This window comes from Molothrus aeneus, chromosome 5 (assembly GCF_037042795.1).
Source record: "Molothrus aeneus isolate 106 chromosome 5, BPBGC_Maene_1.0, whole genome shotgun sequence".
Classification (NCBI taxonomy): domain Eukaryota; kingdom Metazoa; phylum Chordata; class Aves; order Passeriformes; family Icteridae; genus Molothrus; species Molothrus aeneus.
In genome coordinates, this window is record NC_089650.1 from 2,518,332 (window position 1) to 2,533,867 (window position 15,536).

Consider the following 15,536-nt stretch of genomic DNA (forward strand, 5'->3'; position numbering starts at 1 on the left):
ACAAACAAGACTTCCAACATGTAAATACATCACTACACTGTAACACCTCTGGGGATCTCTCAAAAAAGAAAGAAGAAAGGAAAAAGTCTTCAAGAAAAAACAATTGTGAACAAATAATTGCTTGGTTGTAAATATAAACTCAAAAGGGTTTATTCATATAACTAATTTTGGTTTTCAATTAACTTTATTTTAGATTTCCTCTGTATTTAGATCTTGAAGTGAAATTGCATTTTGAATTATTGCTGGTGAGCGAAGATCTGCAAAATAAACCTACTTTGATTCACAGCACAGAGGTGCTGTAAAAGGGGAAGGGAAGACAAAAACAAGATTAAGGTTCTGTTTCAACCTCCTGTTCAGTGTTCAGAACAGCATGATGTCACTTGCCTTATGAATAGTGGAGACCCATTCACCACTTTGACAGCAGTGCTAGAAAAAATGCTCTGCATGGGAACCCTTGGGAACTGACAAATCGAAAAGTTGATGACAGACATTCATACATTTTATATGGCCTTTGGTAACCTTAAGGACAGGAAATATATTATTCTTGTTATTATTTGATATGTGGCTGTCCATAATAAGTGGGCATACAACATTTTGAAGATTATAGTTCCAAAGATTTGGTGACTGGTTGAAATTTAGTGACAAATGATTGACTTCTGGGATATCATCTCTCCAAATAATTACATTTCTTCCTCCATAAAAAGTGATCATGTTTAGAATCTTTTCAGCCTTTAGTTTAAAATCATGATTTAATTATTCATGTCCTGTTAAAGATGAAAATTCCTGTCTGCCAGGTATCAGCAAGCAGACAAAATTGAGATGATTTTCTAGATATCTAAAGATTTTCTCACCCTTTCCTGTAAAGTAAGCCAAATTGCAATATTCTACCCCATAGAAAAATAAGAATTAATCATGTCAGAGAGCCAACTTCTTAGAAACATTTGTTTGGTATTTTAGAGGAAGGTGGCTTTCTGTGTGCTAGAACAAACAGAAGCAATGCTTAATTGCACATGAGGAGATGAAATAAAGGCCACAGGCTTCCAGATTGTGAAGGCAACCAATGATTAGAGTAATTTCTTTTAGCATATTCCTGCCTTAAGAGTTCTAAGCCTTGATTACTGCTGGCCTTTCCCCAAACACTAGTGGGGACTTTTCAGCTCTACCTCCTGTACATAATCAAATTACATGGACAGGTTCTGTGAGCACTCACTGCTCCTTGTTTGCTTTCTGGGCAGAGTAACAGCAGCAGAAAGAGATGGTGAGGTCAGAGTTCATGCATTTTCCTCCCCCCCTTAGGGGCTGGCAAAGCAGGAGAGGTGAGCCAGGGTGTGCATGTCCAGCTTGCTGATCAGCTCAGAGAGACTTTCACAGCCATACAGAGCATGGCTGACAGCCATACAGAGTGGCTGCACCCCAGCTTTCTTTGGGAAAACTTCTCAAGTTTCTTTGTGATAAAGCCTCAAGCTGCACCAAGGGAAATATAGGTTGGATATTAAGAAAAACTTTTTTACAGAAAGGGTGATAAAGTTCTGGAATGTTCTGCCCAGGAAGGTGGTAGAGTCACCATCCCTGGATGTGTTTAACAAAGCCTGGACGTGGCACTGGGTGCCAGGGTTGGGTTGAGGTGTTGGGACTGGGTTGGACTCAATTATCACTGCTGGGGTCACAAATTATCACCAAGGGGGTATCAGGGACACACAAAGGTGATACAGAGACTCCACTGTTTTCATATATAATGCAAAAGTTCTATTATCATATTATTGCAAAGGTTCTATATTGCTAGAGTCTCATACCTCCTTGATGTTTCTTGTAGGCAGCTCCTCCAGGCACTGACTCTTCCTTGTCCTCACTACAGCCAACTGACTCCAGTTCCCTCAACCAACCAATCCACTCTTTTATAACACTCTTCTGATTTGCTACAGCTGCAGCTTGTTAACATCAGGCCTGCTCCTAAGCCTTAATAATTGGCTCAGCTGCAACTCTTTAGGGGGTAAGAGTACATTCTCTACTACCTTTATTTACTTATGTTCTATCCCCCTACACTCCATCATCAGAAGGCATGAAAAGCACTTTATTATTAGAAATACACAGTTCTTATCAAAACACTGGTGGACCTAAGACCTGATTGGCCTTTAGGAATCTTCTCTCACACCATTGGTGAACTATGAATAGCTCACTTTGGAGAATCATATCTATAAACAACAGTTACAGAAAGAGAGATAATAATTGTTTTAGTTCTTTCTCTGAACTTTCTCACAGCTTCCCAGGAAAATCCTGGGATAGCTAAGTCTCTGTCTGTTCAGAGGATATGTGATGACCACACTCGATGTTCTTGAAGGTCTATTCTAACCCAGTGATACTGTGAATTCTATGAACTTTTGTCCCCAGTTCTCTTCTGTTTAAAGAATCAAACTTCATCTCTAGTTCCTTCCCTCCATGCCCCTAAATGGATGTATTTGGAAGCATAGCAAGGCACACAGTGGGGATAAAATTTGTTTTACTTAGCTCACCTGTTTAAAAGAGAAGAGGTAACTTACTGCTTCTCTGCTCTAGTACATGACCTAACAATCTGTGAAGTTTATGTGTGGTATTTAAGACTGTATAATATAGATGGTTCAGTCTTTACAAGTTTTAGATTTTGATCTCTAGAGGGAATATAGATTTTCCTGGTTTAGCCAAAGCAGCAGTCAGTACAGCAGAAGATTCCTCTGTGTGGTTAGGGCACAATCCTGTGTGACCTAATACAGACCTCACAAATACAGTGGAGATCTGCAGCAACATTTAGGGATTTCTGTGATAATACTCTAGTGCAACAGCAAGGTTATACACTACAGAGTTTGCCTTTAAGGATCTAGATGTTCAGGGAAACTCATCAGAATTTCTACCTATTTTGTAATAAATCTTCTTGAAGAAGGAACAGGATATGCAGCAATAGCAAGATCCTTTGGCTTAAATGAGAACAAAATCAATTTCCTGAAACATATTCCATCTTCTTGAGAATGGAAACCAACATCCAGCAACTTAAAAGCTGAGAGTGTGTGCTGCTGAAAGCCTAGTGGTTTTACTGCATTTCTTTTCCATCCACTTTATTCCATTTAATTGCTGACAGAAATGAAAATTCGCAGTGACCATTCAAGTACACAAAAACATAACATAAACAGTCAAATATAGTGAATTGGGATGAAGTCAGGGATGCTAAGCTGTGCTTTTCTGTTGTGCTGTACAGCAATAGCATTCTCTTTAATCTATTTTAAAAATGGCCCACCTCAAAATGAAGTTATTTTGTCTTTTTCTTAACATGTCAAAAAGAAGAGAAAGTGTAAACTGTATCCCAAATTTATCAAAGGGAAAGAAAAAAGGTAATGAAGAAAGAGAACATTTGTTCAAACCAAGCTAACCAACATGCCAGCCAAGCAAGCAGAAAATAACTAATGTAGGATTGAGCAGGTAAAGAGTGTACCAGCAAGTAGAAATACATAGAGGTAAACATCTCACTGCTTTGCTTTCCACATATTTTTCTTTGACTAGAACATTTACAAACAATTTTTAAAGAGCAAATGGATCAAAACAAGAATTCTAAAACCTTAAACATCAATATTTCTTTATGCATAAGAGTGGATCATTTAGAGGCAGAGTGCAATGTCTGTCACTTTGATAAACCAAGGAAAATGTCATAGCAAACTGACATATGGAGGTAGTATTGACATATGGAAATATCCATAAGATAGGAGGTTATAGTGAATAGGAGGTTATTATGAACTGAATTTCAGAATTATATGGAATCAGCAGAATAAATTCAAAGCTGAACCATAGCATAATGCAGAATACTATTCAGGAGCTATGGGCAAGTCTGCTGCTACAAAATCCATTTTCCTCCAGTCCTTTTCCATCTCCCCTTTTTTTTTTTAACTTCTGCTCCCTAGTCATCCCTCTTTTATCCTGCACAAGCTTTTTACCCCTGTGCCTTGTAATTCACTTAATTCCTGCTTCTCTAGGCTGTGCAGCTTGCTACCAGAGGAGCACTAAAAACAAAGGAGAGATTTGAGAGATTTTCTGCCTGCTCAGTGTCATGTAGATGCAATTTCAAGGGAGATTCTTGCTAAAGCTGGAAACAACCTGCTCCGTATTGATTGAAGACCTCTCTGTCCAGCACTTGTGGGACTGTGCCTCCAGCACCGTGACCATGAAGTCCTCCACTATTAACTCCACCTCATCTGGGCAGGCTTCATTCCTCTCCCACCTAAGACTGAGTTGTGACTTGGCACAGTTTTATTCCCCTCATGGGTGGAAACTGATTCTTCTGATGCTCTTTGTCCTTGCTCAAAAAGCTAAATCGTGTTGGCTGCTCTGTGTGTTTAATTGCAGGTGTTCCTGTATCATTGCAGTAATTCAGGATGTGGCTTCCCATAGGATGGATGCAGGTTACATCCTTGTACCACTTGTAGTGGTACAAGTGCTGTTTCTTCTCAGGAATTTACCACAATGTGCAATACTATTTTATGCAGGATAAACATGTCTTTAATAAATATTCATGTACCATTTGTCTAGGTTTCTACATGGCAATTTTCATAGCTACAAAACTCATTTAATACACAAGCCTTTACTCAGTCTGAAAGCTTTTAGCAACAGATATTCACTCTCAGTGACATTTCACTTGATTTGACACAATTGAGGCATTTAAATATTCCTTTAATATAAATAACAACATTTTAATAAAATATTATTTTTAAAGCTATCCTGATGTGTATAAATACTGTCGTTGTATAAACAGATTAAGTATGAGAGCAGAATAGATTTAATGTGGAATAAATTTTTATCATGAGCAATAGTAAGTTTATATGTTGTAACTCCACTTGTAGAGATATTTACAGTAATCTGTAATCAAAGTTGTTTTGCATCCAATTTTTTAAGTGATCAGATAGCATTTTCCAAGGCTGTTATACTGAAAAAACACAGTATTTGCTGTTTTTTAAAAAAGTCTGCAGATACCAAGGAATGCTGCATATAAAGCTTCAATGTTCTATAATTATATTGGATACAGTAGCTAAGTCACTACTTTAAACTGCATATTTGTAAATCTATTTGGCAACCAGGGAAAAAGTTTAGCTGTCAACCATTTATTATATTATTTTCTTTCAAAGGAAAACTTTTATTATCCTGAAATATGTAGCATAGCACTGAGGTTCATCTTGCTTAGACATATTTATTTTTCAATAATTCCTCAAATATGACTTTCACTACAACCTTGTTTCTTGTGAGGATTACCTGGAATCTCCATAGACAGAATCTTCAATGATACAGCATTAAACATTGAATAAGTGACTGCAACTTGTATCCTGTATGTGAATTAGAGCTTAGCCCTTTTATGATTTTCAGGTCTCCTAATTTTATTGGCTCTATTTCATCTCAAAGTGTACATATGTGCACACACATATGTTTTATAATATCTATATATCTATATATACACATACACGCATTACATTTATATTTTAAATGTATCTAAGGTTTTTTTCTTCCCATAAAATATGTTTAGCAGGTCTGTCCTGTCCTATATATGGAATTTCACAGCCTGCAGTGACCCTGGAGGTAGCAATGTCAGTTATATTGTGCAGCCCAGCTGGGGATTCTCTCTGAGATCCAGCATGAATTCCAAAATCAGCTGAGCTGCAGTAGCTCCATAGTGCATGGAATCTCATCAGCCTCGGGTTTAGCTCTTCAGGCAGAGCAGGAATGAATCTGGTTCAAGAACTGAGCTGATCAGGGCTTGGATATCCCAGTACCAAGATCAAATGTGCAAAGATTTTAGAAGGATTTCATACCAAAAAATGGAAGTTCATACTTGGCTGTCCAAAATCCTTATTTCAACGGTCTGATAGAAATATATCAGCCCTGCACTAATGGTATTCTTTGCCTGTTTTTCAGAAACAGGCACTACTCTAAGAACAAACACTATTTCCCCCCACTCCCACCACCAGCACACAGATTTTTTTCTGCCTCCTTCCATTTGTTTTATTTTCTGATGTGGGTACTCACATTCACCATGCCACTTGCCAAACTCTCTTTTCTTTTGGTGTGTTGGTGAAAAACAGGATCTTAATCCTTTCCACCAGACACATCAAAGGAGAGTTCTGCTGTTAGGTATGAAGGGGAGCACCCAGAGTTTGCTTTAGAGGGAGGAAGGAGGGTTGCTCAGAGCTCTGCTGGTGAGCGAACCACTAAATTGAGCTTGCAGCTCAGTTGATGTGTGTTCAGGGAGAGATGGGGATCAAGTCCAACTTCCCAAGGGAAAAGTGCAATCTCCTATTTCATGCCCCATTCCCTAACATCAAAACAAGTGTGAGGGCTTTATACTCCTTCTTACCAGACTGAGCAAAGAGATCATCCAGCCTTTCGCCTGTGCACCTGGGAAGGAGCCTCTGAGCTGCTCAGTGTCACAGCAGCATGGAAGCTGACTCCTGACCTACATGGCCCAAAGTCAGGAGGGTAATTCAGGCTGTATTTGAATTTTCTTCAGGCATCAAAAGGCAGAATGGGAGAAGGACAAACTGAATTGAGCTCTCCTGTAAAATCATATTTTGGCAGTCAGGGTTGCACAGCTGAGTAAAGAGAGAAATAGCAGAAAGAAAAAAAGAAGCAAACATGCTGAGCAATATATTTTGGCTTTTGAATTGTTTTCCTGCTTCTGGATGAGGCAAATAATGCACCCAAGAAAGCACTTCTGCCACTGTTGATACGAGACTACAGATCTGCATGGAAAACTTGAAAATGCATAAATTCATCACTAATTGCATCTTAAACAAACATTTAATATAATTTCAGATTTCACCACATCATACTAATGAGCTACAAACAACTGTCCTTTGACCCAGAGCTTACAGCCCCTGGCAATTTCCTTTCTACTTAGCACATCATGAAGTCTTTAGATGGTAATTTTACAATATGACATGGTTAATAATTTGGTCTTTTAGAAGCAAATGAAATAGAGAATATTCTTCCAGGGAATTGAAATTATCAGGATTATGCTGCCTATGAGGAGCTTAATGAAACAGGAACAGAAGCATCAAAGTCACTTTTGACTGCAGAATTTCATGATAAATATATTGAGTTCTTTTAATTTCTGCTTCAACTTTTTGCTTATAAAAATATTGTGCCAATATCAGTAGGAATTAGACATTGGAATTACTTACACTGCTGCAGGGGTAAATTTTCAAATGCTTTCACCTCTTCTAGTCTGGTCCTATGTGTTCAGAGAATTGACAGAAATTCCCTTTATATAGGAAATTCTTATAATAAATCTTGCTTTCAAAAAAAGTACTGGACAACCTCAAATTCTAAAACAAAGATCTATAGCAAGCAAAAATCCAAGGTTTTTTCCCACCTTCATTCTGCACCTAATTTTTAATGAAGGACTGTGAGCTTCATGTATTTACTTTCCCACTACATAATGGTCAATCACCTCACAGAAATTAAACAGAATTTCACTCTACTGGATCCACAAAAGCAGTATGGAAAATTTTTTAAAATTTGGTTTTATATCTTCCTGATGCAGAAGAAGTGACCAGAACAGAACTCTCCAGCTACCTTCAAGCTATGTCAGGAATGATACTAATCTTGCTCCTTTTATGCCCACAAATTGCTTATTTTGTAGAACACATGAGCATTTTCTTACAGTGGAAAAATGAGTTGAACCACACAGCTGAACTTCCTCAAATTCAGAATACACTGAACACTCTTGCTCAGAGCTTAAATGGACAAGGTGCTTCACTTGACTCTTGTGTCCTTAACTAGAGCAAGAATAAATGCTTAGCATTTAATTTACTAAAGCTTCTTGCCTTTTAAGAACATTTCTGGATCTAGTAGTATTCATTTAAAGAAAATAAATCAACACATATTTAAGGCAAAAAATTACAGCAGAATCATGTAAACTAAGTTATAAAATAAATTGGAGCAAAGGAGTGGAAATTGGCCTGTCGAAAATGTCTTCAGGCAGGTCTAAAGTTCACAGTCAAAAGAAAGGAACCTTTCTGTTGTTGTCTGTACCTGTTTAACCAACTGAACAATCATGGTAGCTATATCGTACTGCTCCTCCCAGAGGAAATAGTCACATGATTATAATTAATCAGACAATTAAGGACTTTGTTGAACTGGGACTTAAACAGAGGAGCCAGAAAAGAGCTGAAGGCAAAATAGAGCCTATGCATTTTAATCTTCTCTTCCTCCCCATTAATACTTCATGGGAAATAACAGGCTGTTTTGAAAGAACCTAAATTTTAAGCACAGTTTGTCCCATAATCTGTATCACACATTTGGCAGCCTATGTAACTTTGATAACAGAAAATAAATCATTGCACATCAAATACCAAAATGTTAATTATGCTTTTCATTGGCTTCAGATAAATCCATATTTTGTAATGGATTTAGGCATATGGAACTACAGCCCAGGGGCTGAAACAACAGCTTGGTTCTTGCAGGGTTTACAGATCATAGCAAGCATGTTGTCAATGTGTCTTTAATATGACCTTTTGATGGAAAGAGAAAGAATAAACTATAGCTGCTCAGTGAATACTTACAGCACTGGATGATAATTACTAAAGGAACTGGTCTGAGCAAGAATATATTAGCAGATAATGTTAATTATTGAAGAAAGAACAACAGCATAAATTTGCATGTAGATGTTAAAATGGAAAGCAATGGTACTGAATCTATGTAATACAGTACCTGAAGCAATCACATTTATTTTATGGACTTGAAAAACTGATGAACAAGAAGATGACTTCTTACTGCAGATGTGCTTCAGGCATTGCTTCATTGACAATACAAGAATGAATAATAAATACTTCAAATAAGCTGTGCTTCTCATATCTGTCTCTAATGACTATGTAATTAAAGTAAGTTGAAAATGGGAAGTCTTGTGTGAAATATAGTTCTTAAATAAAATTAATATCTTCAGCAAACTGGAAATTCCTTTTTTCTCAAAAATAATCACAGGGATTTGTAAAAGATATTTACTAATGAACTTGTAAGCATTGGAAACAAAAACCCACTTTTTCTCATCTGTTGAATGCTATAAAGCAAGAAAGACAGCATAAGGAAACTTGATGGCTTGGAACATGCCTGGTTCTAAAGGGAAGTTATCTATGGTGCTTCAAGATCAATGGAGTCAATGATAAAGAAAGGACAACACAGCTGTTCAAGGCATTTTTTCCAATTTTCCATCCAACACAAAGTTTAAGGAGTTTTTCCACCTGTGTGAGTCTGATTTCTGAGTGGTGAGCTTCTCAGAGGTAATCTTCTTACCAGTATCTTCAATATAGGGTAAAAACCCCCAGAACTCCACAACCATCCCCCCTGCCCCCAGTAATTTGTTCATCTTTCCTTTGTTTATCTTGTTTCAGAAACAAACTGTTTCTAGCTGAAACCAAAGACATTTATTGAAACCTAAATTTTTTTGTTTGTTTTTCACTGAAACCAGTCTCTATGAGGTTTAGCTGTCAATTCCCCACTCAAAGAGAAGTGGCTTATAGGGTATTTATTTTTCTTAATCTCTAGAGGAACTTGGACTCTTTCAGCCATAGAATTCCTATAGTGGGATATATTTACCAGAATGCTGTCCCAGCCTGTCCAAACTGAACCCTAAATTAAACATTCCCTTCCAAGGTGGGCAAAGAATGAGCCATATGAAATGGGCATTTCACCACGTGCCCAGGCAGAATGACTGGAGGATTAATGCCAGAAGGGGCCACAGTGACAGTCTCCAGCAATGAACATGAGTGACTGTGAGCACAAACTCATATTTTCATCTCAGTTGAATGTGTAGGATTTAGTATGGCCTGATCTATGTATTTGATTAAAAGTCTAACTCCTCAGCAGGCAGGCTGTGTCTCAGAAGTCAGATAACAGTAAAATTACATGAGCAGCACAATACTCCATATTTTGTCTTCCTCAGGCTTCTAAACTTCTTGTGTTTAAGAATAAACAAACTGTGCTTTAGAAAAAGCAATGAATAAGTGAGTAAGCAAAGACTTTTGATCCTTTGCTTTTTGCCAGTGAAGATGAGCACACCTAAATAGCTGTAGGCTTGCCAGGGCCTGGTGCACTGATCTGAGATCTGTGTAGGTAGATCTTGAATCTTTGCAGAAAAGAAAGCTGTTGTACATGAGAGCACAGCAGTGTGCTTGAGGATGTAGGTTTGTAATTCTAAATTTCAACCAGGACAGGAAATTTCTTGTTTCTTAATTCCTTTTCATTTTGTGAAAGAAACTCACATCAACTATCTAAGAATTTCATTTGGGATCGTGGCTGCTTTGCACACGTGTCCCATATAATTTTCTTGATCCCTACCTTACTTTTTAAGAGCCAACCATTGTTGTCTCCAATCTAACCTAGACACTGGCCTTCCATTCCCCTGAGACTGGATCTCATTTGCACTTCTGGGAACATACAGTGGGACAGCCCCTAGACAGGTCTCATCAACAATCTCTGTCACTATCAGCAGACTTTATTAGGATCCCTGGATGCTAAAAAAATCTCAGGATATTTTCTGGTTATTAATTTAATGATATGTAGTAGTTCCTTTTTCCATTAAAGGATAAATTATTACCTTAATGATCAAATATGGCATGGGTAATTTGTTATTATTATTACCACTACTACTACTACTGCTACTAATGTCTCCTATTTCCTCAGTTTTATATGGTGACAATTCATTATTATTATTATTATTATTATTATTATTATCTCATTCCCTCTGTTTTGTACGGTAGCAATTCCAAAGCCTTTCTATAACAAACATGTCTCGTAACTTTGGAGAATGCCAGGATACTATGCTAGCTCAAAATAGTTATTTTTGAAACAGTAACTCTTTGAAACCATCCCACATATTTTATAATTCTGAAGCTTTCATTAAAAAGGACTATGAAATCCACTATTTGGGCAGGAATGGCATACTGACATACAGACTTAGAAAATATCTTGCACTTGGCATGTACTAAATCTGCTTTTTCAGATTTATTGAAACATTTTAAACCATTCTTACTGTAGAAGGGAAAATAATTCTTGAATTTAGTCCTACTATAGCTGCAGCATTAATGTGTTGCTTGTTTGAGCTCAGTGACAGAGAGACACTTGACAGAAGGTTCTTTGGAATTCCTTCATTTTTATTTCCTCTGTTTTAAAATCATATTTTCTTTTCTTTCCTACAGTTCGGAAAGGAATGGGGAGTAAGACACACAGTGGAAATTTTAGGACAGACTACAAGCTGGAAGACATACAAGCAAGGTGTTTTGTTTTACAAGAATTGTCTTTTCCATTTCACAAATGAAGCAAAAAAAGAATTTTTGGAAAATGTAGAGGAAAACATGAATTTCTTCCAATGACTAGGAATATTGACAGACTTTACTTTCTGCCAACAGATAACTGGAGTCTTTATTGCCTGTTATAGATTTATCTATCTATTCTGAAACAAAAAATAAATTAGCTTTTAATTCCACACATATATTTGAAAATGAAATCATTACACTTGTTTCACTGGTTTTATTTAGATAGGTTTTCCACCTGCTGTAGAACTAGGAAAACATGAAGCAAACTTTATAATGTGAACATTAAATATTCAGTCCAAATAGTAAGTGTCTTCTCATTTTAATGCAGCTGTGAGCTGGCAATGAAGTCCAAGCTAAACTCTAACATTACTGGCGTAGTAAAAATGATAATTTTCTTTACAGCAACAATTAAGGACGGATTCAAAATTATTATCAGAAATAAAAAATTTGAGCCAATTTGGCTCAGGTATGTTTATACCAACTTGGTGATTCCAATGAGTCTGCAAGCCTGAAAATGAAGGAGCAGAATTTTAACAAAATTCCTGGTTTATTTTGAGAGAAAATTACATCTCTGTGTAAAGCTGTTCTGAACTTCTGGAGTAGGTGATCTTGTTCTTGTGACAGAGGACAGAGGACCTGCTGCTCAGGAGCAACCCAAGATATGAAGAACCAAAAGATACCCGATGATAATCTTTTTTTGTAGGCACAAAGCAAGTCTTTAGCAGCAGATTGTTATGATTATAAATATGACAGAGCTTCAATTCCAGGTGTGCTGTACTCCTGACTGCAGTGGAAAACTGCTGCCTGATACAGCTGGATAACTTGAATTTTTGTTTTTTTTTGTAGATATAAATATACATATATTATATGTGCCAATCCTTCATTCCTTTTGTTAAAATACAGAGAACTAGAGAAAAAAAAAGTGGGATTCACAAGGAGCTATAAGAATGTGAATGGTTTTCAAAGCATTAGAGAGAAAAAGAGGCTATTTTAGGAATAAAGATAATGAAAGCTGGCATGTATTCCCTATGCAACAACAAAAAATCATTTATAGACAAAAAAGCAAGCAGTTGCAACTAAGTTTCAAAGACATTCAGAGCCACAAAAGTGTATAAATAAAAGTTCCCTGAAGTTTTCCATGGGGTTGGACACCTTCAGTTTCTTCTCATAATGTTTATTCTTCTCCAAGTTTCCACTTTCCAAAAGAATTTTGAAAAAATAAAAAATCCAAGCCCATCCTGGAGAATGTAGAGGGATATTTGACAAAGCCTGTTTTTTAATCATCTTTTCCAGATTGATTTCATAGACTCGCAAAAAATGAGTGAGCATTTTCAGTCAGATCAGAAGATTTGTTCTGCTGAAATTTCATCCTTCTCAGCAGCTTTTGTTGCAGATTCTGGTTTCACAGATTCCCTCTTTTACAGAGGAAGGAAATTGAAAGAAAATGAAAAGTTCATAAAGGTAGACTGATAGACTGATACTGCAATATTAAATGCCTTTTATTATTGCACTCCTTGCTACAGTTTTGTTATATAGAAACATCATTTCAAAGTAGAGAGAATTTAATTCTACAGAACCAAAAAGTTCATTGCAAAATGCCATATATTTGCATCTCATAGGGGATTGATCTAGTGGAATAAATATTGAAACTGAAAGTTGTTTAACTGTTTTGTATTTTTCATTGTTCTTTATTATTCCCTCTTATTTGTTCATATTTAATATTTGTGAAAAAAGTGATTTTTTCCAGTCCAGAATTTCTAGTGTTATATCTGTGTCTGTTAGCACTTAAATCTATGCCCAAAATTTCTTTTAGTATTTGGTACTGCAGATATAAACTACACTCCCAATAGGCCATCTTCATTATAGCAGCGCTGGGTTGCATAACATTTTAAATAAAATTACTTTTACTTTCAATAAAGAAATAATCACATATTCAACCAAATTCCATGTAAAGACAACTGCTTGCTCATTGAATCGTGTCCAGCAGCAGCACAGGCACTAAAGGATTGGTGGGTTGGTGTTGGATGGATCTCAGCAGCAGCTGTGGGGTGAAAAGAGAATGACCCATAGGTAATGCTGCTCTCCCTGAAGAACCAAGGGGGCACAGAAAATGCTCCCTGTACTCCATCTTTCTCCCTATTCAGCATTGGTTTCTCCGGGAAATTAATTATCATGTCCAGATACACTGAGAAAGGAACCTCCCAAATCTGAGGGCACTGAGTTTGCAAAATCTTTATTTTCCTTCAAAAGATCAAGATGTCCATTTTTTGCACAATGTTTTTTCTCCTTGAACCATAGCAATGAGTAGTTCTTGATGGCATTTTAAAACCAAGACAATGGAAGCAATCATGGCCAGTCAGCAGCAAATCTCTAAAGCCACAAATGAGTATTTATTTATACAGATGAGTATTTACTAAAGGGTGTGTTCAACCCATGTGGCACTGCAATTCTCACCAGCCATGATGAACAGCAGCAAAATCTTATGCTTTCATTAAAAATATCTAATATTTGTCAGAATAATTCTTAAATGTTCTTAAATTTCTTTTTCCAAGTCTAGTGTCTACACTAGTGCTTGAAATTAAACCTTATTTCTGTTGAAATTCTAATTAAAAGTTATGTTTATAGAAAACAGCAAGGATGATAGGCATTTGTAATAATTTGTGATAAAGGTTAGGAAATAACCACTATCACAGTTTGAAAGTAAACCGAAATCTCATGCATTCCTTTGGCCTTTGTAATAAATACTGGGAGTGGGAGTAGCATTACTTTATTCTTTAATGCTGCAACAGCCAGCCTACATCCCTGGGCAGTCCTGAAATATCTTCTGCACTAGCAATTAGAAATTTATTCCTCCAGTGTCCTGATCTTCCTTTTGTTCATGTGCCTGTAGAAGGGATTCAGAGATAAATGCACAAGCAAAGCCTGAAGGCCGAATTTACAGGGTTTCTGTAGCAATGAAAGAAATCTAGATACTATGTCCCAATCTTTGCCAATCTACCTTAGCAACTTCCTTAAAATCAATGTTTCATTTAGTGTGATGCTACATAAGTGAATATAATTTTGGTTAAAATTACAAAAGAAAATAAGAATTTGCTTACTATCTCACCTGTAGCATTGTGCTGCTTTGACATTTTGACTGTTACTGGTAAAGCACTTGAAAGTACATGAAGAAAGTGAAAAAAAAAAAACCCAACAGATTATTTCCAGTCACAGCAGACCTGAATTATTTTTGAAGTGGTGATTGATTGATGGAAGTCTCTGTACTCTCCTGAGTGATCCAGAAATAAATCAATTAAACAACTCCATTTTGTCTTTGTTTTTTATTTAGGCCATCATATCAAAGATAGTATTTCAGCAAGCATTGAGGCACTTCAGCATTGGAGACCTTGATGTTCAGATGCTGATCATTCCATAGTTTATTCCAGTCCATAAAAGTGTGAGTAACAGGGAATTCCTTGACAGATTTTTCCCCCATATATCCTCTGACAAAACCTGAATGTTTTCCAGAATGCCAATACAAAACTTGTTGTCCTCAGCTTTCACAAGTTTCATAAAACCTGTGGCAAACTGCCTTTGGTCTGTCACATTTAGAGTCTCACTCAGGCTTGCTGACAGCTACATGGAAGCTGGCAACTTTGAAGCAGCTTGCCTGGAGAAGAATCTCTGTAAAATGAGTGGGAAATGGGAAATGGGAAATGGAGCAAGGGCGAAAGTCCAGCCTGATTTCCAAAGGCTGTCCCAATGATTTGAAGGCTGATACTGGTGTGCCTCAAAGCATGAGGCACATGAGAGCCATGAGAGCAACTTCCTCAAAATCCTCTTACCAGGAGGACAACGTGGATGTGGACAGCTGCTCTTGCCCAGGCTGGTTTTGAGGACACAGCAGCTCCCTGCAGGGAAGTGGCAACTCAGATGGCTTTCCAGCCATTTTATGTGGCCTTCCCTCCATTTGGGGTGGCCTCCCAGCCCTTTGGGGTGTCTTTCCAGCCCTTTGGGGTGGCTTTTCAGCCCTTTGGGGTGGTTTCTCACCGTTCCCCCACATCCACCATCACGCTGTGCCATGGACCCAGCTTTGGTTCCCAAGGCCCAAAGAAGGGGTTTCCCCCAAAGCTGCTGCAGTGGGTTGGTAGCACAGTGCTCCTGGCTTTTTGGGGGAAGATGTTGTCACCTTGCACCAGAGCAGAGACACCTTGGACAAGCTGGCCAAAGTCCCCAGGA

The 15,536-nt window shown here is 37.4% G+C and overlaps 1 protein-coding gene across 1 annotated transcript; it reads right to left on the reverse strand.

The window, feature by feature from the left end:
* Nucleotides 1–14,655: 14,655 nt before the first annotated feature.
* CAPZA3 (capping actin protein of muscle Z-line subunit alpha 3) lies at nucleotides 14,656–15,380 on the reverse strand. Its single transcript, XM_066549733.1, is given in 4 exon segments — nucleotides 14,656–14,771; nucleotides 14,774–14,922; nucleotides 14,924–15,003; nucleotides 15,006–15,380. Coding segments are annotated over 4 exon segments (720 nt in total).
* Between the last annotated feature and the right edge of the window lie 156 nt (nucleotides 15,381–15,536).